This window comes from Ovis canadensis, chromosome 12 (genome assembly GCF_042477335.2).
Source record: "Ovis canadensis isolate MfBH-ARS-UI-01 breed Bighorn chromosome 12, ARS-UI_OviCan_v2, whole genome shotgun sequence".
Lineage (NCBI taxonomy): Eukaryota > Metazoa > Chordata > Mammalia > Artiodactyla > Bovidae > Ovis > Ovis canadensis.
Genome location: NC_091256.1, coordinates 15,306,606 through 15,328,071, shown reverse-complemented (window position 1 = coordinate 15,328,071; position 21,466 = coordinate 15,306,606). Strand labels below are relative to the sequence as shown.

The 21,466-nt window shown below is 54.3% G+C and overlaps 1 protein-coding gene across 2 annotated transcripts in view; it reads right to left on the bottom strand.

The window, feature by feature from the left end:
* The window catches only part of RASSF5 (Ras association domain family member 5), a 75,147-nt gene that overhangs the window by 21,330 nt on the left and 32,351 nt on the right, over nucleotides 1–21,466 (bottom strand). Inside the window, exon 1 of one of the 2 annotated variants that reach the window (XM_069545271.1) lies at nucleotides 11,864–12,607. The exons of the other annotated variant lie outside the window; for it this stretch is intronic. Within the exon in view, the coding sequence (XP_069401372.1) occupies nucleotides 11,864–11,983 (120 nt within the window). The 5' untranslated portion in view covers nucleotides 11,984–12,607. Of the gene's footprint in view, nucleotides 1–11,863; nucleotides 12,608–21,466 lie in introns of those variants that run through there. 2 annotated transcript variants of the gene reach the window in all.

Genomic DNA, 21,466 nt, shown 5'->3' with positions numbered 1-21,466 from the left:
GCAGGTCAGGAAGCAACAGTTAGAACTAGACATGGAACAACAGCCTGGTTCCAAATAAGAAAAGGAGTACGTCAAGGCTGTATATTGTCACCCTGCTTATTTAACTTCTATGCAGAGTACATCATGAGAAACGCTGGGCTGGAAGAAGCACAAGCTGGAATTAAGACTGCCGGGAGAAATATCAATAACCTCAGATATGCAGAAGACACCACCCTTATGGCAGAAAGTGAAGAGGAACTAAAGAGCCTCTTGATGAAAGTGAAAGTGGAGAGTGAAAAAGTTGGCTTAAAGCTCAACATTCAGAAAACGAAGATCATGGCATCTGGTCTCATCACTTCATGGGAAATAGATGGGGAAACAGTGGAAACAGTTATTTTGGGGGGGCTCCAAAAATCACTGCAGATGGTGACTGCAGCCATGAAATTAAAAGACGCTTACTCCTTGGAAGAAAAGTTATGACCAACCTAGATAGCATGTTGAAAAGCAGACATTATTTTGCCAACAAAGGTCCGTCTAGTCAAGGCTATGGTTTTTCCTGTGGTCATGTATGGATGTGAGAGTTGGACTGTGAAGAAAGCTGAGCACTGAAGAATTGATGCTTTTGAACTGTGGTGTTGGAGAAGACTCTTGAGAGTCCCTTGGACTTCAAGGAGATCCAACCAGTCCATTCTGAAGGAGATCAGCCCTGGGATTTCTTTGGAAGGAATGATGCTGAAGCTGAAACTCCAGCACTTTGGCCACCTCATGCGAAGAGTTGACTCAATGGAAAAGACTTTAATGCTGGGAGGGATTGGGGGCAGGAGGAGAACGGAATGACCGAGGATGTGATGGCTGGATGGCATCACTGACTCGATGGACGTGAGTCTGAGTGAACTCCGGGAGATGGTGATGGACAGGGAGGCCTGGCGTGCTGCGATTCATGGGGTCACAAAGAGTCAGACACGACTGAACGACTGAACTGAACTGAACTTGAAGTCACTGAGCTGGGAGCTGGGGATTGGCTGGCCGTCAAAGCTCCCCATCCCCATCGCAGAATCCTTTCCTTGCTCTCACCTCGCAACGTCTCTGCACACGAATGCTTTGAACACAGGGTTCCTCTGCTTCTAGGACCCCGTGTGCTCTGAGAGCCTTGCAGAGTCCCTGGGCCGTGAGGGACTGGTGGCTCGAGGAGTCCAGCTCATGTGTTCTTTCTTAAGATTTTTTTTTTTTTTTAACGAGGACCATTTTAAAAGTCTTTATTGAATTTGTATATATTGCTTGTTTTGTGTCTCGGTGTTTTGGCCACGAGGCATGTGAGATCTTAGCTTTCTGATCGAGGATCAAGCCCTCCCTCCCCTGCATTGGAAGGTGAAATCATAACCACTGGAGGGAAGTTCCGTAGCTCATGTGTTCTAATCACAGGTCCCTTCCCAGGACACGGGCACCAGGGCAGAAGGCGCCCCTTCTCCCACCATGCACTGGACAGGGCATCCAGCGCCATAAATGACTCAGAATTCCAGGGTGGCGAGTGGCACGTGGGCGCCAACACTCAGCTCCCTGCCCCCACATGCCCATGCCCGCTCGGAGAGCAAGGGTGGCTGGGGTACCAGCTCGCTGCCCTTTCGCTGGAGTGGGCCCTTCTCGGCTCCCCACTAGCCAGAAGCCCTGTGCGCGCCTTCAGTTTTACGGGCTGGGCTGTGCGGGAAGCCCGAGCCTCACCACTGGCCCCCACACCCCCTCCCCTGTGCCGCCTGCCCTGCTAAGCCACCTGCACGGGGCTGCGAGACAGCCTGACGTGACGTGCGTCTCGGTTGGTTCTTGAGTGGCTCGGAGTGTTCCACACATGCACGCTCTCACTGTGCCCTAGAGCCACAGGGGCAGGGACATCTGGTCTCCTCTCTCCTAAAGGGCCGGGCAAAGTGTCTCCAAGACGGACGCTGCTGACATGGGGTTACATCTGTGGGCCTCTTCCGGCCTCAGTTATTTGGGTAATTCTGGAAAGAGCTACAGGAGAGGCAGGACAGCTTAGGGGCTGGGAGCCCTGGCATTAGGTCACTTGGGCCCAAGTTCTGGATCTGCCCCTTGTTGCTAGGGGAGCCCGACCCCCCTCAGTGCCTCAGTTTCCTCACTGCTATATGCAAACCGTATGCACAACTCTGACCCTTAATCAATGCTGGGGTTAATGGCACATGGTGGGCCCTCAGTACCCTGCATCAGTGGACTCAGCTAACCACAGACTGCGTAGGACCATAGTATTTACTACTGAAACGCATCTGAAGACAAGCGGACCCATGCGGTTCAAACTGGCACTGTTCATGGGGCAACCGCAGTTAATGTGAGGATTAAATGAGTCTCCACACTTAGAACAGTGCCTGGCACATATCAAGGCCCAGTAATTATTATTATTTTAAATTCTAACCATTTCCCAGCAGACCCTGGCTCCTGCCGTCTCCCTGTTACATGAACAGAGCCTTATGACTCCTCACACCCCCATCGAGAACCCTACCTCCTCACATCTGCATTTCAACCCCCATCTGCATTTCTCAAAATGGCCTTTATCATCCCAAACCCAGGAGTTCTCCATGCATTCTTGCAGCCCCTCTCTAGGCGAGTCTCCCCATTTTACAGAGGGGGAAAGTGAGGCTGAGAGCAGGGAGCAGGCCTCCTGAGGTCACCCAGAGGGAAGGCTGGGGGCATGGGTTCCCAGGTCCACTGCTGGGCCCACTTGAGGGCCTGGGGTCCCTGCCCAGTCCAGCTGGGCTGTCTGAGAATGCTCAAATGACTGGGATCACCAATCCGGGTCTTTACACGCTTAGAATAAAACTGGGAAAGGGAAACGAGACGTGTACTGTTTCCCCCCTCCTCACCCTGCCACTCCCAAGGCTGAAAGGCAGACAGGAGAAATCCCTGAGGCTTTCCCACCCCCACGCATGGGCCCTCTGCCCTCATCCCCGGAGGCCCCACCGGAGGACGGGCCAGGCCAACTCTTGCTGGTAGGCACCAGGGCCCAGTTGCTTAGTGACCCAGCGCTGCCCGCCCTCACCCTCCAGGGCAAACAGCTGAGCAATCACAGATGGGATGGAAGGGCCGTTCTGTGTTTGGAAAGTTGTCCTTGCATTTTCTGCTCACTCAGTGAGATTTTTCTTTTCAGAGTCACTGGAAAAATCCATTGATTCCGCATCCCGAATCTCAGCAAATTTCCCTTTCTCACAGTCCTGAGATCCGCTTTCACACGCTCGGCCTGAAGCGCTCTGTGTGTGCCCTCCGGGAGTGCCCACCAGCCCTTAGGGAAAGAAGTTTTGTGGGGAAGAACCTCCAAGGCCCCTCCTCCTTCATCAGGCTTGCATTTAGTGCCTGCCATGTGCCGGGGACCCAGTGCTAAACAAGACACGGTTCCTCATCCAGAGAATTACAGCCCATCAAAATGAGGGGTAGGAGAGGATGATATGGTGGTTTTCGGGGAGCAGAAGGAAGCATCAAGTTGCAGCTGGAAATGTTCTAGGAACACCGGGACCCACCAGCTCAGCTCGCCCATCCTCCTCACTAACACACTTTCCCAGCCACGTGTGACTATGGAGGTCGTACCCGCCCATGGCCTCTCCACGTGTTCAGGCCAACACAGGGCCCAGCCTTGTATCCTCCGCTCCAAGGCTGGTCCCTGCAGCCCCCGTGCCCCATAGTGTGGTGGGCAGCCCAACACCACCCCTCGCGCTCGGGGAGAGCCAGGAGGTGAGGAGGAGAAGGCAGGACTCGCGGACTGGATGCTGGTGAAGGGACGCTGATAGCGTATGGCGACCAGCTTTCCCAAGACCCGTACAGCAGAAAGCGGCCTGGCAAAGAACGAACGCGATAAAGACAGCTTCCTGCGGCAGGTGAGCAGACGAGAGCTGGGATGCCTGAGGTTGTTTGGAGCCTTTCAAAACTTGACTCTCACCCAAGACACCACGTGTGTGGTGGGAAGAGCGTGTGCTCTGGAGTTGGATGAGCGTGGGGTGTGGGCCTCGCCCTTGGCTAAGCCCCTCTCGCATAGGACCTCGTTGAACGTGCCAGCCCTCTGGCCTGACAGCAACAGAAACTCCGCCAGGGTGGCCTGTCAGGTGGAAACGCGGTGCCGCCGCCCTCCCTGCTTTACTTCTTTTTAAACCTAGGATTGTAGCCTCACGGGCAGCAGGGGTCCAGCCAGCTGGAGCCACGTTGAGTAGCGCCATGGACAAGGAAGGGCTGATCGGTGGGTTGGAGGATGCCAGTGTGATGAGCATAGGTTTCCTCCCTGCCTGTGGGAGCTACGTGCAGCCCTGCTCAGAAACAAGGGAATGGCCGTAACGACCCATCCCAGTCTCCTCCAGCTCCAGGAGTCGCTGCTTTGCAGAGGCTAAGCCGATCTCCTCCAACCCTCCGCAGGCTGCTGCGGTCCTGTCGCTGCCAGCCCGTCCCCAGCCCCCTCCTGGGTTACTTAAGCCCAGGCCCTCTGATTCTGGGGGCCAGCCCCCCGCCCCCCATCTTGGGAGCCGCCACCACCTCCTGATGAAAGCCGCGGGGCCACAAGGCAGACGCAGTGTCCTCCCCCAGGTGACCCTCTGCCCATGGGCCCCATCCAGACACTTCATGGGTGGGGAAGGGGAGCAACTAGGGTCTGCTGCACAGTGTGGCTGAGGCCACAGGTCTTTATACATTTTACCCGTCTCTGTATCCCCCCGACCCCTCGGCCCCGTGCTATAAGAAAATTGAAAACACTGCGTTTTGATTGAGGCCAGGCATTGCGGCATTTTGGATGCAACATTAACAGGCGGGAACCAGTGTGGACTTTGCTCTAGAAGCAAAGGGGAGGCTCTGAAGGCTTTGGGATGCCAGAATGATATGCCATCGAATGCAGGGTACACAGCAGGGGAAGAAACAGAAGGGAAACTGGCTGGGCGACCTCCTGGAGCATCTCAGGAAGAGCTGACAAGCCCCCAGCTAAGTAGGGCAGGGTGGGGGACAGAAAGGAGAGGCCACACCGTGGAAGCGGAAGCCACAATGCCAGACTGGATGGAAGGCATGAGAGGGGAGACCCTTCCGGTGCCGAAGGTGGGGGAATACGAGGACGAGGTGGAGACAGGGTGGGAAGTCAGTCATGGGCAAAGCTACGAGCTGCTCCTGGACACATTAAATTGTCAGCATCTGAGGGGTGTGAGAGACCTCTGACAGGCTACAGAAAAGTTCATTCTACAGCTAAGAAGAGAAGGAGATGCGGGGGGTGCAGGCTGGGGAGCTGCACGTAAAGCTGGGGAGGGGTGGGGGAGGAGGAGAGATGGGAACCAGGACAGAACCACGGACAGAAGGTGCAGGCTCAGCGAGCCCAGCATGCAGGTTTCTGCCTCTACAGCTCCCTTCTTCCTCCTGGTTCTGAAATTAAATGCCCCAGGTTCCAGGCAAATTGATCTGGTCCTCTTATCCCCAGAGCATATGCCTTGCCAGGACTGGGGTGCTATCTTATGGGAAGACGGAGCCATTCAGAAGAGGAAATGAGGTCCTGAACGAAGACAGGTCTGGGTCCCCCACACAGGAGGATCCCAGAGCTGAGAAGCACACAGGTGTGGGTTACCTGGCGAGTCAGGATCAGCGGAGGGCTGGGACCAGGCTGCAGGCACCAAGGTGAGCCTGATGGTGCCTCCCTGTGCCACTCATGGCTTGGAACCTGGATCCAGAGTCCAGCCTGAGGTTGTGAACTAAGAGCTGGGATTCAGGGTTGAGAGCCGTTCAAAGTTTTCCTTTCTCCCAAAACAACGTAGGTGAATGGGTGTTACATGTGTGCTGAGCTATAACTTTAGAGGGAAAAGAGGGCCAAGTCTGGATAAAGTCTAAAGGCGTGAAGAGAAAGGGTTGAGTGGGACTGGAGGAATCCGGAACACAAAGGGGAGGATGTCTGGGGTGAGCCCCAGGTGGTCCTGGAGAAGGAGCTGGTGTCAACCATTCAGGCCCTTTCCCCAACCCCACCCTAGGGAAGTCCTTACAGTTTAGAGAACTTAGCAGTCAGGATCTCTCTCTGCCAGTCCGGTGAGAATCCGGCAAGGCTCTGCTCCCATGCGAAGTGGGGAAGGACTCTCGGTTAAAAAAGAAAAGGACAGGCTCATGTGACACTCGTTGAAAGGACCAGATGAAGCACCCGAGTCTGGAGGCTTGGAGGAAGCTCAGCCGAGAGCTGGAGCTGAGCTGAGAAGCTGTGAGGCTTCTGTTCCATCATGAACCAGTCATGATCACCAAGGATTATCCTCTTAACATCCCTGCCAGCATCAGTACTGAGAGTAACGCAGACTGAGCAGGGGCCCGGGGCTCTGGGTCCTCGGGGCTGTTTCTACTTCACTGAGTGACCAGGGAAAGCCTTTTACCTCCTGGGCTTCCAGCCTAGGGATCTGTCATAAATGCTCATCTTACATTCCAACTGAAGCCATCAGTCACCAAATATTTCCTAAACAGGTGGTTCCCAGACTTTCTATGGGCGTCACCAAGGGGGAAGTATTTTGAAAAAGCAGATTTGAGGGTCCTACCTTCAAAGATGCAGGAGCCGAGATGTCTAGAGTGGGGCCCTCAACTGTCCATTATCAAAAAAGTGATCCAAAGAGAGATTTCTGATGTCAGTGGTCAGGGTCAACCCATGAGCACCACTGAAGGCTTCAGATGCTAAGAGGAACCAGCGCAGTGCTGAGTAAGGAAAAGCACCTTTCCTGCAAAAGTTCCCAGTGTATCCGGGGCAGGTAGGGCTGCCCACCCCAGGAACCGCACCTCCTTGGCGACAGACAAGTACAAAGTCAAAGAGACAAGCGTTGCGGCCCTTCACCAAGAAAGTAGAGTTTCCCAAGGTGGTTGGGCAGAGGTGGGAGAAGCTGTGCGTGGCAGAGACGGCTAAGTGTTCACCACAACCGGCTTCCTCGTCCACCTGGGCTCACAGCTGTATTTCATTTCTCAACCTCCCTGTGGTTAGGAGTGGCCACGTGACTGGGTTCTGGCCAATGGCGCAGGGGCGTAGAATACGCACACCACTTCCGGGCCTGACCCACAGAATCTCCCGAGTGTTATCCTGAGCCCCACCTGCCAAAGTAACTTTCCTTAAAGAGGGAAATAAACTTCTGTCGTATCTGATGACTGAAAATAACGGGGCTGTTTGTCACATGTCAGTCCATCCTGATCACACAGGGTGCAGGAGAGATGGCGCAGCGATTAACCTCGACCAGCATTCAGCCAGCCCGGCTTCTGTAACCAGCGGCTGGTGCTACGTAGCACCTGCGGGGCGCGAGTCCTGATCTTACACGGCTTACCGTCTTCCTGGAGAAAAGCGACGCTGAGAAGGGCCAGGGCAGCAGCAGGCCGCCGGCCCCCAGGAGGGGACCACCGACTCCAGCCCCAGAGCGAGGCTATCGCGGGCCCAGCCAACATGGAGAGGTGAGTGGTGGGCTGGGCAGGCATCCGAGAAAGCACGTAAAACGGCAGTGATATGGTCCAACGGTGCTGAAGGTTTTTATTTTTATTGCTCAAATTTGGAACTAACTTATTTTTAGTGTCCTTTATCTCTCACGCCAAGAAGGTCAGGGGGAGCTACGGAGGCGGAGGCCTGGGTACTCCTGCTGCGGGCAGAGATGGGGATTTCCCTGACTGGTCAGGCTTGCATGACGTCCCTGGAACCATGGAACCTTGTCCACGCAGGGGCCAAGCAGCCAGGCAAGAGGAGAGGAGGCAAGTGCAAGGATGGAGCTGGGAGTGGCTTCATCCTGTGACCTCTGTGACTGCTCCCCTTCCTCTTTGCATCTTCCTTAAAATTTTAAAAAAATCAATGGTGTCAATGTAGGCCAGGAAGGGCCCGGGGTGGGGAGGGGGGAATGGGAACGCATTCCAGCTGTGCTTAAGTATAATATTTAACCATAGGTAGAGCCCAACCTTCTGCCTCTGTATCCACAAAGAAAACACGCACGTCAAAGATACAGCAAGCAGTACCTAGCACAGGTGTGAAGAAGAACTTGCAAGGTTCTGGGACTGATGACAGGGACCCCTGTTAATACCAAGAGTAGGATGAACGTTCCTGGGCCACACTGTGCCTTAGGAACGGAGGGGTGGAAGGACCCTGTGCCCCTTTCCTAGCCTGAGGCTGTTTGGCTTCTTCCACTGTGAAGAAGGTCCTGAGAGGACAAGGGCTGTCCCTGTCACCCACTGAGTGATGAAGACCCAGAAGAGCTCCTGACAAGGTGTCCAAGAGACCTCACCCAGCCAGACGTCTGGTCTGGTGACAGCCTCGTGCCTCCTGGCTTCAGCCTTTCCATCTGTAAACAGATGCTAGACTCGGGTCCTTCCAGCTCAGACAGTCTGCGAACAGGAGGCTTTCTGTGTCCCCGGAGCCTCCACCCTAAAGGTCTGGTTGGTGCCTGGGGTCCTAGAGCCTGTGGAACACGCAGAGAAAACTTGGGGTGTCCGTGTCCCTGCTCAGAGGTCAGAGCCTGAAACTGCCGCCCCCCTGCAGGCATCTGGGGTACTGCGGGGAGTGGGAGCCGGCCTCCCTGCTAGGGTCAGATCCCAGACAGGAAGACAGGGGCAGCTGGCAGGGGTGGTCAGAGATCCCAGGCACCAGGCCCACAAATCACCAAACCCTGCCTTCTGTGGGCCTGGAGCAGAGAAACTCTGGGCTGGGAGACGAGAGATACAGGTTCCAACCCTGAGGGTCCGTCAGGAACTTGCTGTGTGGCCTTGAATGACCCCCACCCCAACACCAAGGTCTTGAACCGGGTGACCGTATGGACGCCTTCCAGAGAGCTGCTTGGTCTGTACTTCTGAGTACTCGGGTCGGGGTTCCCCAAGCCACCGGGGGCCCCATTTGGAGACACGATCCAGGGTAAGTGACCTAATCGGGCCCAGTAGTCAAGGAAGAAGTCCCTGCAGGGCACCTGAAACAAAGGCTGAAGACTGGGACTCTGTGGCTGTCTCAGGGGAGGCCTGGGGCCCCTGGAGCTGCTGCCTTCTGAATGGAGGGAACCAGCCGGCCCAGGGCCTGGCCCCACTTCCTCTGCCACTGCACCTTTGGGGCCTCCTGGCTGCGCATGGCCCCTCTCTCCTCCATGCTCCTGCCCCCCCACCGAAAGGGCTGGACAGAGGTCTCAGGAGCTCCCTGGAGGCTGGGCCAGCCAAGGCTCCAGGACAGTGGGAGGCTTCCCTCCACGGCTCCGCTCCAGCCAGGCACACGACGGACTGGCAGATACAGGTTGCTCTGACAAGGCTATTTATAGATGCCAGCTCGGGCCTTTCCCCAATGGGGCCTCAGTCTCTCGGCGACCGGGAAACACATAAACGCCTTTCCTTGGAGACAGGAAGGAGAAATTCTCCTGGGAGCTCAGACTGGGTAGGGAAAAAAGCAATGATAGGAGTCAGAATGGGGCCAGGATAAGGCCGATCTCTTGGAAACCGTTTCTAAAAGTGGCTCCCAGGGGAAGAGAGATCTGAAGTGTTTCTAAAGGTGGAAAAGCACATAAGATAGGAGACTGAGATCTGTGGATGAAGCGTCCCAGTTCCTGCACCAGCCACATGCACCCCTGCACAGCTGGTGGGGCCACCCAGGGCCTGCTCCCCCACGAGAGGGGGCCCTGCGCCCCCTGCCTCCGTGGAGACGGCTGTTCAGATGGCAAGGCTGGTGCTGAGGAAGATGTCTCCAACAGCAGTTCTGAATCTCAGTCAAGACTCCGCGCACCCTGTAGCTGGGCAGAGCCCAGGGATGAGAGGGGCTGTGTCCACCTCTCTCTCTTTGAGGCATTATCCTTATCACCCCGTGTGGGGTTCAATAAAATCCATTTCTCAGAAGGGATTTCCGCCCTCCGAGGGCTTACAGACTTGGGAAAACAAGGGAGGGGGCTGTGCAGAGACCTCACGCCACGCAATGGGTTCAGGAACCAGACAAAGCTGGAGTTACTGTGGTTGCAAAGAGAGAGGTGACATGGGTGAAGGTGTGTTTTCAAGAGTGATCCCTGGGAAGGGTTTTGGGGGAGAATGAGAGAGAAGGCTATTTGGGCCAAAAAACAAGTTGCCTCCCCATGCCAGCATGAAAAAAAAGGGAAAGTGTTAGTCGCTCAGTCACGTCCGACTCTTTGTGGCCCTGTGGACTGTAGCCCGCCAGGCTCTTCTGTCCAAGGTATTCTCCAGGCAAGAATAATGCAGTGGGTTGCCATTTCCTTCTCCAGAGGATCTTTCCAACCCAGAGATCGAACTTCGGTCTCCGGCATTGTAGGCAGATGCTTTACCATCTGAGCCACCAGGGAAGCCCCTGCATATTTTACTGTAAACTATCTCTATTTCTCCCAAGAATCACCAGAGACACATACCTTTTTATTTGCCGTGTGAAAGGAGCCTCAGCTCTGCAGTGCCCCTTCCTCTACCCAATCGCACAGAAAGCCCACCCTCTAGGGCCAAGGGCTTACAGCCTGGCTGGCAGCAAGTGCAGCAGCTAAACTTTGTTCTAAAAACAGGAACCATTTCATACCCGGCAGCAACAAAACTCTCTAGGGCAATGGTTCTCAACCTCAGTTGCATCTCAGAAGTAACAGGCGAGCTTTTCAAAATCTTGATGCCCAGGCTTCACCCCAGACCAACGAAATCAGACCCCCGTGCTGTGGGGCCCAAGAACCCATATTTTCTAAAGCTCAGTAGGCAGTTCCAGGGTACAGCTAAGGCTGAGATCCGCTGGCCTAAATAAAGACCCTACACAGCTGGAGTGCCCTTAAATAATATGTATATGGGTGGGGGTGAGGGTAGAAGGGGGTATACACGTTGAGGCAAGAATCCCAGGAGAGAGCTGGACACCCTCCCTTAGCAGCCATGGTTTCCGCATGAGCCCTCTTTACCCCCTGCCCCAGTTTCTTAAACGGGTACCCAGACACAGGCCTGTTCTAGTTGATTCTTTGAATACTAAAATCAAAACTCCTCTGCTGATTCTTGGGTGTCTTCTCACAGTGCATTTGTTTGATGGGCAGAACCCAGCAAATGTGGGGCCTACAGGCAAGATGAATTATTAACTACGGAGGCCCCAGAGTCAGGCCTGGGGAAGTTTTTAGCTAATTTGACTCATGTAGGACTGCTGAATTAATTATGAGCCTGCATACACCTGTAAAATGTAACCGCTCACTCTGTCTACAAACAGGCCCATTTAGGCAAGGCCCTGGCTTGGAGCCCTCTCATCTAAATAACAAAACAAATAAATAAACAGAGCTCTGCCGCCACTGCCAAGTAGCAGACACATGGCGGCAACTGGGAGAGTGCGGCCAGGGGACTCAGGTGAGCTGGGTGTCTAGCATACACAGCCGCGTTAGGGGACACACACAAACCCCTTTAGGTTACCCCCAGCTAGCTCAGGAAGTCAGCATGGTAGCAGCACGATGATCTAGGAGAGAAGTTTTAGTTTGCTGCTAGAAACACCCTGGACTTCTGCAAAGTTGCTGGGCTGTGTTTTAAGACAGTTTCTGGCCATCTGCAATACGGAAGTCTCAACCTAGCAATGCTGTCCTTAATGAGCGACAGGGAGCCATCTACTTGCCACCTGGAGCTTCAGAGCTCCGATCTGGGGGAAGGTCACCCTCCCAGGCACAGGTGAGCGCTGTCCCCAAATCCTAGAGAGCCATTTTGAAAAGGTCCGGGGACAGGAAATGCTGAAAAGAACATTAAAAAAGAAAAAAAGACCAGTTTTGCCTGTGGTCCCCAAAGGGCTCCAGATCCAACCCGGGGTTTGCTCCGTCAACAAGTTCAAGAGGGCCCGCAGGGCAACTGCCCACCCACTCCGGTAAGACGTTGACAGCCTGTCAGCCAGGAGCCAGGTTTCCCTTCTAGACCACAGAGCTTGCTTCCCCGCCATGAAAGGCTCTTATATCATTACATTTACCTTCGAAGGACGTTTGCTCTGCACACTCCTGAAGAAGGTGGTCTTGGCGGTGAAGAAGCAGTCCTCCAGTTCCTCCTCCAGGCTACAGTACCCACTGCTCATGCTGCTGTCCACCGTCATCTAGCCCGGAGCCCCGGCCGGAGGCAGAGAGCGCATCTGCTGGGGGCTCGGGTGCGGGGCAGCGAGGCGGGGACCCTTCCCCAGGCGGCCGCGGCGCGAGCTTCCAGCCCCGCCGGGGAGCGAGTCCGTTACTCGGCCGGGCGGACCCGGCGCCTCGCCTTTCACACTGGAGCCCAAGGGGCTCAGGCGGCAGGGTAACCTGTCCCCCGGAGGCGGTCAGACCCGGACGCCGCGCGGCGCACCTCGCTCTGCCCCTCACTGGGCATCTGCCCCTTCGCGCCCTCCGCGCCGGCGCCCCGCTCCACCCCGCGCCGAGCCCTTCTCGGCCCGGCCCCCGCCTCCGCGCCGCTCCTGCCCCTCCACTGCCAGAGGGGTTCAGAAGCCACTTCCTCTCGCAAGGTTCCTCCAGGCCCCGGCGGTCGCCACGCCCCTCCGGGTCCTCCCGCCCCAGGCCTGCGCGTCCCTACCCTGCCGCTGGACCACCGGCAAGTGGACCCGGGGCATCCCCAGAGTCAGAGCAGGGATGCCGGGCGGGAATGCACTGGGACGGACCCAAGGGAGAAAATGCCCTCTCTGCTGTCTCCATCCTCCTGCTGGCAGCTCCTTCTCCTCCCCCAGGACGGCAGGAGCTCGAAGGCCCACACCTTCGCGCCTCCCTTCCCCCCATCCTCTGCCTCCCCCACCCTCTCATTCCCCATTCCCTGGGTGAAGGAGCCAGGCCCCTCGGAGTGGTTAGAGAAGTGACTGAAGAAGAAAATCAATATCTGGTCTGCCTGGAGAAGCAGCAATATTTTAACTCGGAAATGCCAGAAGAAACTGCAGGGCCCCCCCGCCCCAAGCGTATGCAAATCAGATGCAAAGTTACAGCAATCTGCAGAGTAAGCAGGCCCTTCCACCCACCCCAGGAACTTGCCCCAGGAAGCCTCCGGTTTCTAAAGGCGCCTGCAGACACCACCCAGGTTATCAGTGCGTTTAATTCCGGGCGGGGAGGGGCGCCGGGTCTGGCATAGAGGGGTCTTTGCCAGATGTCATCTCATCAAGGACAGCTCAATTACATATCTCCATTAGAACTGGATGAAGGGGCGCCTTCCTCGACTGGGGCCGAATCCTTCAAATCCTTCATCTACAGTAGTTACTCGTGTGCCTGGTGATGTACATGCAGTCTATCATTTCCCAACAGCCTCGGGATAGAGATTATTATTCCCTTTTCACGGATGAGGAAACTGAAGCTCAGAGTCACATTGGTAGGACCAGTTTGCTGGGACTCAGACCCGGGTCCTTGCACTCCTAGGGCCTGTCAGCGTGCTGCCGTCTCTCAGCAGAGAGGGGCTCAGAATCTCGGGAACAGAAAACAAGCCTTCAGAGCCGAGCAATGCCAGGGGGACCGTGCTCCTGGAGTCTGATGGCCTGGGGACGCTGGAAACGCCCAGAGAGTGGCTGAGAGGGGTTATCAGGACTTTCTCCAAGTCTGTGTCTCCTGTAGTTCCAAAAAGCATCCAGTCTTGGGGCACAAGCTGGGTAAGGGGCTAGACTCAGCCCCCAGACTGCAAGCTGCCAGCTCCATTTTAAGCTCTGGTTACTTTTGCGAGGAGCCCTCTTCCTCCCCCGTCTTAGTCAAATCCGTCAGTGCTCAGGATGGTTTCAACTGCAGCCCAATTTGGCTCCATCCTCCCACACAGTCTTTTTTCTAGAAGCCCGCGAATGCCTGGCAGGAACGAACATGAGCTAGCTGAGAGCCCGCACCGCGGCCCGCTGACCTGCCCAGCTCCAGGGATGGTCACTACCAGTAGCTGCCTCCCCAGCCGGGAGATAACAAGTGGAAGTAACCAGGTGGGGAGGGGCGCTGGGGTGAGCTTCCAGGTGTTTTCAGGGAAGAACTCACGTTAGTGGGGTTGAAAGTAGGTTTTGGAACAATCTGCTCTTCAAATGAGTATTTCAAAGACTGTTTTGTTGGGCAAGGCTTCCCTGATAACTCAGTTGGTAAAAGAATCTGCCTGCAATGCAGGAGACCCCAGTTCAGTTCTTGGGTTGGGAAGATACGCTGGAGAAGGGATATACTACCCACTCCAGTATTCTTGGACTTCCCTGGTGGCTCAGCTGGTAAAGAATCCACCTGCAATGCAGGAGACCTGGGTTTGATCCCTGGGTTGGGAAGATCCCCTGGAGAAGGGGGACCCACTCCAGTATTCTGGCCTGGAGAATTCCACGGACGGTATAGTCCATGCAGTCACAGAGTCACACACAACTGAGCGACTTTCACTTTCACTTTGTTGGGAGTAGGGGAGTTTACCCCAGAGACTATGGTCCAGGGAAAGGAAGCTGATTTTGCCCTCACCAGCACCTCAAAGGCCAATGTCAGGATGATGAATCCTGCAGGGAGGGGGCTCTGCATGACCCCTGGGCATCAGCAAGAGCCTGCCTGCTTTGTCTGGCCACTGAAAGAACACACGTTTCCTTATACAAGGAACTTCCTTGCTCAGTGGGAATTCAATATTTAAGGGAAAAACAGGCCCCAGATTCTCGGGCCACCCTGGACCTTGGAGTACACACTGACCTCTGCAGAGCAAGTGCAGCCCTACACATTCAAAACGTACAATCTTAAAATACAGCGGACAACGGGCTTTTTGAACCACAAGCCAAAGTACCCCAGGAGTCAGCGTGAGTCTCTGCTTGTGAGCAGCACACTAGATGCCAGATCCACTTAGGAAAAGGCCTGAGTGACACCGTGTTCTTTCAGGGTGCTGCTCCCTGCCAGTTCAAATATTATGAAAAGTGACATCTGAAAAGGGCTCTTCAAAGTCCCTTCACCTCATCACTTGGGTTGCTCTGCAACCCTGATAGCAGGTTTTACTCCCATTTCACAGATGAGGAAACTGAGGGAAGCGATGTGTTCCATCATAGCTCATGAGATATTTTCAAAGCCTAGTTAGTGTCTGTATGTCTACCCTACTCCACCTGTCAATGAGTCCAGGCTTGGAAGGAAGCCAAGCAAAGCAGAGATGGTGCTGGCGAGGACCCTGGGACTCTTCTGAAGCCAGCAAAGATCACATGGGATACAACAAGTTGGCCAGCCTCCAGGAGGAAAAATCCAGACTGAAGCTCCATAATCCCAAAGGGAGGAAGACCGGATTCCTTTCAGTGTCCAGTGACCCTGGCTACACCTCTTCCCCATGAATAATCAACAGTGGTGATAACGTGGCCAGGGGGAGGGGAGAAGGCGGCAAGAAGAGCTTAGGCAACAGCGCTTCATGCTTCTGGAAGTGAACGTGCGAAGGGTAGGAACTGGCTGTTCCTGTCCCTGGTCCCAGGAAGAGGAGTCTGGCCCTGAAGCTGCAGCATCCAGAGCCCCAGAGCAATGATGGCGTCGCTGTTGGGGGGGTGGGGTGGGCGGGGTGGATTCAGAAAGCCCCACTGAAGTGGTGGATGGGTGACTTCCCTGTCTCAGAGCGTCAGATGATGAAAGACATCATTGGAAACTTTCTTCCTCTCTCAAATGCCATCCTGACACGTGGCCAGATCCCAAATCCACCCTGTGGGTCTGTGTTCCAGGAAAGCTATGGTACAAGAATGGAAGCCAGGGGGCTGGTATTCCAGGCCCAGCTCCAGCTCTAGCTTGCTGTGGGAGCTTCAGCAACTTTGGACCTCAGGTCTCCTCATCCAGGATCCATGGAGGGGTCCAGAGATCAGGTTTGGGGCCTCATGAGCGACAAACATATTCAGAGGCCAAAAATCGGGTGAGGTGCCAACCCACCCCAGAAACCATTTGGAGCGATCATTAGCCGCCTTGTGTGGACGCTGTCTTCCTAGTAACTTTATGTGCTTCATTTCATTTAATCCCTAGAGCAAACGGGGGAGGAGGCTACAGTTCAATATCTCTACTTTACAGAGTGGAAGAGGAGGTTCTGGCAGGTCGAGTAACCTGCACACAGTCAGACATGCTAGTTCCGGTGGAGCCAAATCAGCCCAGCTGGTCTGACTCCAGACCCAGGCCCTTGACTGTGTACAGGCAGAGCATCAGAACCTATCCCCCGACCGCTCTCCGCACAGTCATCCTGCCTGACACTGGCGTCTGTCACAGATAAGTCAGGAGCTGCTTTCTCAGTCTGCCTATGACCCTGTCTTCCCTTTGGCTCACTGGGGTTTTCCACAGTTCACTGACTGTTTCCTCCACCCCCTCTGTGCTCGCATTGTCCCTGGGAGCTGCGTCTAAGCTAATGGCATCAACCACGCTTGACCTGTCTCATGATGCCCTCTCCCCCAGGTACTCCAGATGGATGCTTCACCAGGTACCCAGCCCTCCCCACTACGGCCTCACTCTCAACAGGTCCAAACGGAGGTGATTATTCGGGGCCTCAGCCTCCCCCTGCTCCCCCTGCTTTAGAATTTCCTATCTTGATGGATTCCATCAACACAGATTATTGCAAAGCCTTCCAATAATGTCCTTCGTTCCCATCCTGACTCCTCCAAACTCCCCACTGTCTTGTTGCCAAAGTTACCCGTCTAGACCGAGATTTGATCAGGGTTATCTCATCATAAAATCTTCCCATTCAGATGTCAACTAATAATCATTGAATATGTACTGAGGATCAAGACTTAGTATCAAGCTTATTCATTTATTCAACAAATAATTCCTGAGCACTCTCTACATGGCAGGCACCAGACTGGGTGTTCTGAAGAACACATAGTCCTTGCTTTCTCCCAACAGCCAGTCTGAACAACACGAAATAAGATGTCATATTGGGGACTTCCCTGGTGGTCCAGTGGCTAAGACTCTGAGCTCCAAGTGCAGGGGGCCCAGGTTCGATCCCTGGTCAGGGAGCCAGATCCCACATGCTACAACTGAGACCCAGAGCAGCGAAATAAATTAAAAAAAAAAAAAAAAAAAAGATGTCATATTGGAGCTACTGAGCTCTCACATACTTCATTCTCGCACTTAATCCCCCAGACATGGAACAATGGACCGGTTCAGAATTGGGAAAGGAGTACATCAAGGCTGTATATTGTCACAACCCTGTAAGAACGTATTTTACAGATGAGTAAAATGAGACTCAGGATGGCTGATTTGCCCCAAACCGAAGAGCAAATAAATACTGGGATCAGATTTCAAACCCAGAGCCTCTGTGTCTGACAATTTTTCACCACAGCTGTCCTGCCTCCAGTGATGCCCCAGTGCCTACAACAATATCCTCAGCTCCAGAGCAGGTCCTTCAAGGCCCTTCACAGCACGTGCCCGGCCTACAGGCCGTGCCCACTGCCAGCCACACTCAGGCAGCCCTCCTTGCAGGCACACACGCTCGCCTCACGCTCCCGGCAGCCGCCCACCCCACTCATGGCCTTGCTCTCAGTCTCCTCTGCGTTCAGAGCGCTCCTGCGTCCACCCGCTTCCTGACGCACACTCCCCACCCACAACCACACCTGCCCCACCTTCCCAGCGCCTCTCGGAAGCAGCCTTTCTCAGATGCCCTCTCTGGGGTGAACCTTACTGCCACCCCGTGTCCCGAGAGCAGCTTCTGATAGCATTAGACTGTGAGCACACCACAGAGCTCAGCTTCCCCCGGATGACTTCCTGTTGTGAGAGGTACGTGGCTGACTCACAGCAGAGGCAGTTTTCCGGGGCTCCTAGCCCTCTCCACGCTTCGCTTGCTGCGGTGTCAGGCTGCCAGCTTCGCTAAGGCCCTGACACACACACCGAAGGCAGTTAGATCAGCCCAGACTAAGACGCGGAGGCCCTGGAGGGCTGTTGCTGGGTCTGCGGCAGGCCTGGGGAGTTGGCCTTCTAGCTGCCCTCCTTTAGGGGAACTAGAGAATCATAAAAGATGCTTCTGACCAACAATCCCATCCCTCGTGTGATCGCTTCAGTCCTTCAGGAGCCAGGGCAATGCGGTCACGGATGTGAGATGTGTGAACAACCCTTGCACTACTGCATGTAGAGAGAGAGAGGCTTGTTGCCTCCTTAGGGCCTCAGGACGAGCTGGCCCAGCCAGAGGTCATCTCAGGCACCTACTGGTTCTAGGCTGGGAGGAGTGAGTGGGGCTGTGAGGGGCACAGAGATACATCTCCAGTGCTTAAGCATTTCTAGAGAAGCAAGGGCTAGAACTCTGGCTCTGCTTGGCACCAGGGTATCAACAGCCTCCTGGCTGGGAAGCCATTCCCATTGTCTGATCAGAACTGAGCTCCCCTGGGCTGTCAGACAGGCCTTAGGGCGGCTCCTGTTAGAGGCAGCTGTTGAGTGGAGCGGAATCACTGACAACTTTGGCCAGCACTTCTGGTTTCTAGAGCGTGGAGGGAAATCTGTGGTGGGGGGTGGCTGGAGACTGGCCCCTCCTTTTGGCACCTGTGGATGGGCTGGCAACAAATGAGATAAAATAGAATTGTAAAATGTATTCGATTAATCCAAAAGAAGGAAGAAAAGGAAACAAAGAATAAGCCTAATAGAAAACAAACAGCAAGACGATAGACTTCAAATCTAATTATATCAATAACTACATTAAATGCAAATGAACTAAATAACTCAAAGAGCAGAGATGATCCAATTGGATTAAAAAAAAAAAACAAGATTCAACTACCTGCTTTCTGTAAGACATGACCTTTAAATATAAAGGCACAAATAGCCTAAAATAAAAGGATGGATAAAGAAATAACATGCTAACGGTAATCAAAAGAACGCCGCAGTGGCTACATCAACGTTAGACAAAGTCGATTTCAGAACAAAGAATATTGCCAAAGATAAAGAAATTTATTTCATAATGAAAAGGGTCGATTAATCCAGAGACTGTAATAATGTTCAGTGTTTACGCACTGAATAATGGAGCTTCAAAGTACAAGATAGGATTGAAAGGAGAAGGGCAAATCTACAATTAGAGTTGGAGAGTTCAACACCCCTCTCTCAATAATTGATAAAAGAAGCAGAGCACATGGTGTGCCTCAACAAACGTTAGCTAACGTTGGTATCACAATTCAGCCTGATAAGCCTTTAGAGCATTTCAGAGGAGACCCAGGGCCAGAATCCCTGGAGAGGCGCACACGCATCTATCGGGAGTGCTCCTCAGGGAGCCCCAGCCTCTGCAGAGGCAGACCCGGTCCCCGCGGGTCTTCCCTTCCGGCTCAGTGGCTCCCCCGTGTGGCGGCTCTGGGTTCGGCCTGTGGCGCGGGCCTGGGGGCTGGGGCATCCTCCTGAAGGGTTCGGAGAAGCAAGCCCTCGGCAGGGGCAGGGCAGGGAAACGGAGGTGCGGCCGCAGAGACAGGACAGGGCCGGGAGGCAGGAAACCCGGCTCTCCTGACCAGCTGGGTCACCACTCCGAGGCTGCGGGGGCCGCAGGAGGCGATTGCAGTGGGCGCCCTGCGAGGGGAGGACCGCGAGGGGAGGACCGCGAGGGGCTGCGGGGAGAAGGCGGGGGACACGCGGAGAAAGTCTAGGTGGCCCGACCGGGAGGGCTGAAAGGCCAGCCGGCCAGCCCCCGTCCCTTGGTGAAGGCGGACAGGGTCTTGAGTCCTTTTATCAACAGAGCAGAGCAATAAGAGGCTACAAAGAAGGCGATAATCGTGTCTTGTAGCAGAGTGCCCAGCAAACCACAAAACCATAGTGTCCTGGGTTTATGTCCAGGAGAAGAATGCATCTTTCTGGTATTGTGGAGAGTAGGCAGAACCAGATTGTGAAGGGTTTTGTGTGCTAATCCAGATTCAGACTGACTTTGAGGGTAATAGGAAGCTGCCAGGGGCTTCCATCACAAGGCAACATGATTAAAAAAAAAAAAAATCCATTAAGGCTGTTGAAGGCACCAGAGACGGCCTTGGAATGTTACCTGGTGATACCAAGATGCTTTCGCCTACATCTCGCTGCAGCCACAGAACCACCATTGCTCAGAGGAGAAACCTGAGGCTCAGGGAAGCTAAGAGGCTTGTGCCCGTCACACGTCCACAATGTCATCTGCACAATCTGAATTAGAACCAGGCTCTCCTGTCATCCAGGCCAAGAGTCTTTCTTTTAAGAAAATAGGTATTACCTTTTAGAAATATTACACGAGAACCATCTGGATAGCATCGGCTTATTCAAATAGCCCCGAAGCAAAGAGCAAAAGTCAAGGGTTCTCTCACTCTACCCCAGTCACCCCCCACCCCCTCCCAAGGTGAAATATCTTCCAGCAGTTGGCTGGGTGCCCTGCAGGCCCTCACTCTCACACACATTTACACACACACACACATGTACAAGGTACAAATGGATTGTCTTGTATGTACCACTGAGTGGCTTGTCTCTGTTGGCACTATCCCTTGTCAGTACACGCAGACCCATCCCTCCTTTGGAAAACCACATGGGTCTTGGTGCCAGTGGCTGGAATTTCCTTCCTGGTACCCCTACAGTTCTCTCCACTGATCACGGTGCCCAGGAGGCAGTGGCTGGACCCAGTGCGCTGGTATTTGGGGAGAGCAGTCTCTGCTGCCCACTGAGGGCACCAGAAAGGACTTTAAAGCAATGCCTGGCTCTATCATTACATGTGGAAGGAATCTGAGACAGTCCTTAGGCATACTGCTTTTTTAATTTTAGAGATTAAATATTAATTATGAGTATCAGGAAAAAAAATCCTAAGTACATCAATGGTGATTCAAGGACTGAAACTTTGTCCTCTAACATAAGTTTAAGTTTAATAAAAGAAATCTATTTGAAGAGGAATATTAAGTAAATAGTAGCACCGGTGGACTATTGACATGGCCAGAGTCCTCAGTGTGGAAAGTGCCTGGGGAGGTCTGGGAACTGCAGCAGGCGGGGCTGGACTTGCAGACTGGGGCCAAGAGCCTCGTTTCTGAAGCCTGCTGCTGGGTTATGGGGTGCCACCAGGAGGGGGGAATCTGGGCCCTATGGATAGGAGATCCCTTAGAGCTGAGCGGGAGGGAGAGTGCTGCTGTGTTTGTCTTGTCGCCCGTGCCTTCCACGTGCCGAGGAAAGGGGCACCAAAGGCCGGGCACGGAGCTGCCACGTCCCTCTGGGCAGCAGCAGGTTCTGGTAAGAATCCACAGCTGTGGGCAAGGGCTTCCGCTCTCGGGTAGGCACAGAAAGGACCAAGCCAGACCAGCAGAGGTCTCACTTTGTCCGGAGGGCACTGGGGAGCCCCCGGGATTCTTTCATCACAGGGGTGACAGGGTAAGAGCAACTTTCGCACCACCTGAAGGGTAAAGTCTTTGGGGCATGCCCCCAAATAAGGGAACTGCAGCAGTTCTGGCAACGTATCGTGATCTTCAGCTGACGGCAACCACGTCCTCTAGGAAATAGCCTTAAACTGAAGAGGAGACCTGGGCGGACTTGAAGGGATTTGCTTGGTCAGCAAAGGGTGCCCAAGAGAAAAGCCAGTCATGCCAGACCTTGGCGATCTCCAAGGAGAGACTGACTAAGGCATGGGCAGCTCGCAGCCGCGCCTCCTCTGTTTCTCCACCTGGGAGAGACGTGCACAACCCACAGAGCTTCTGAGTGCAGCTGGGGCTTTAAGCCCG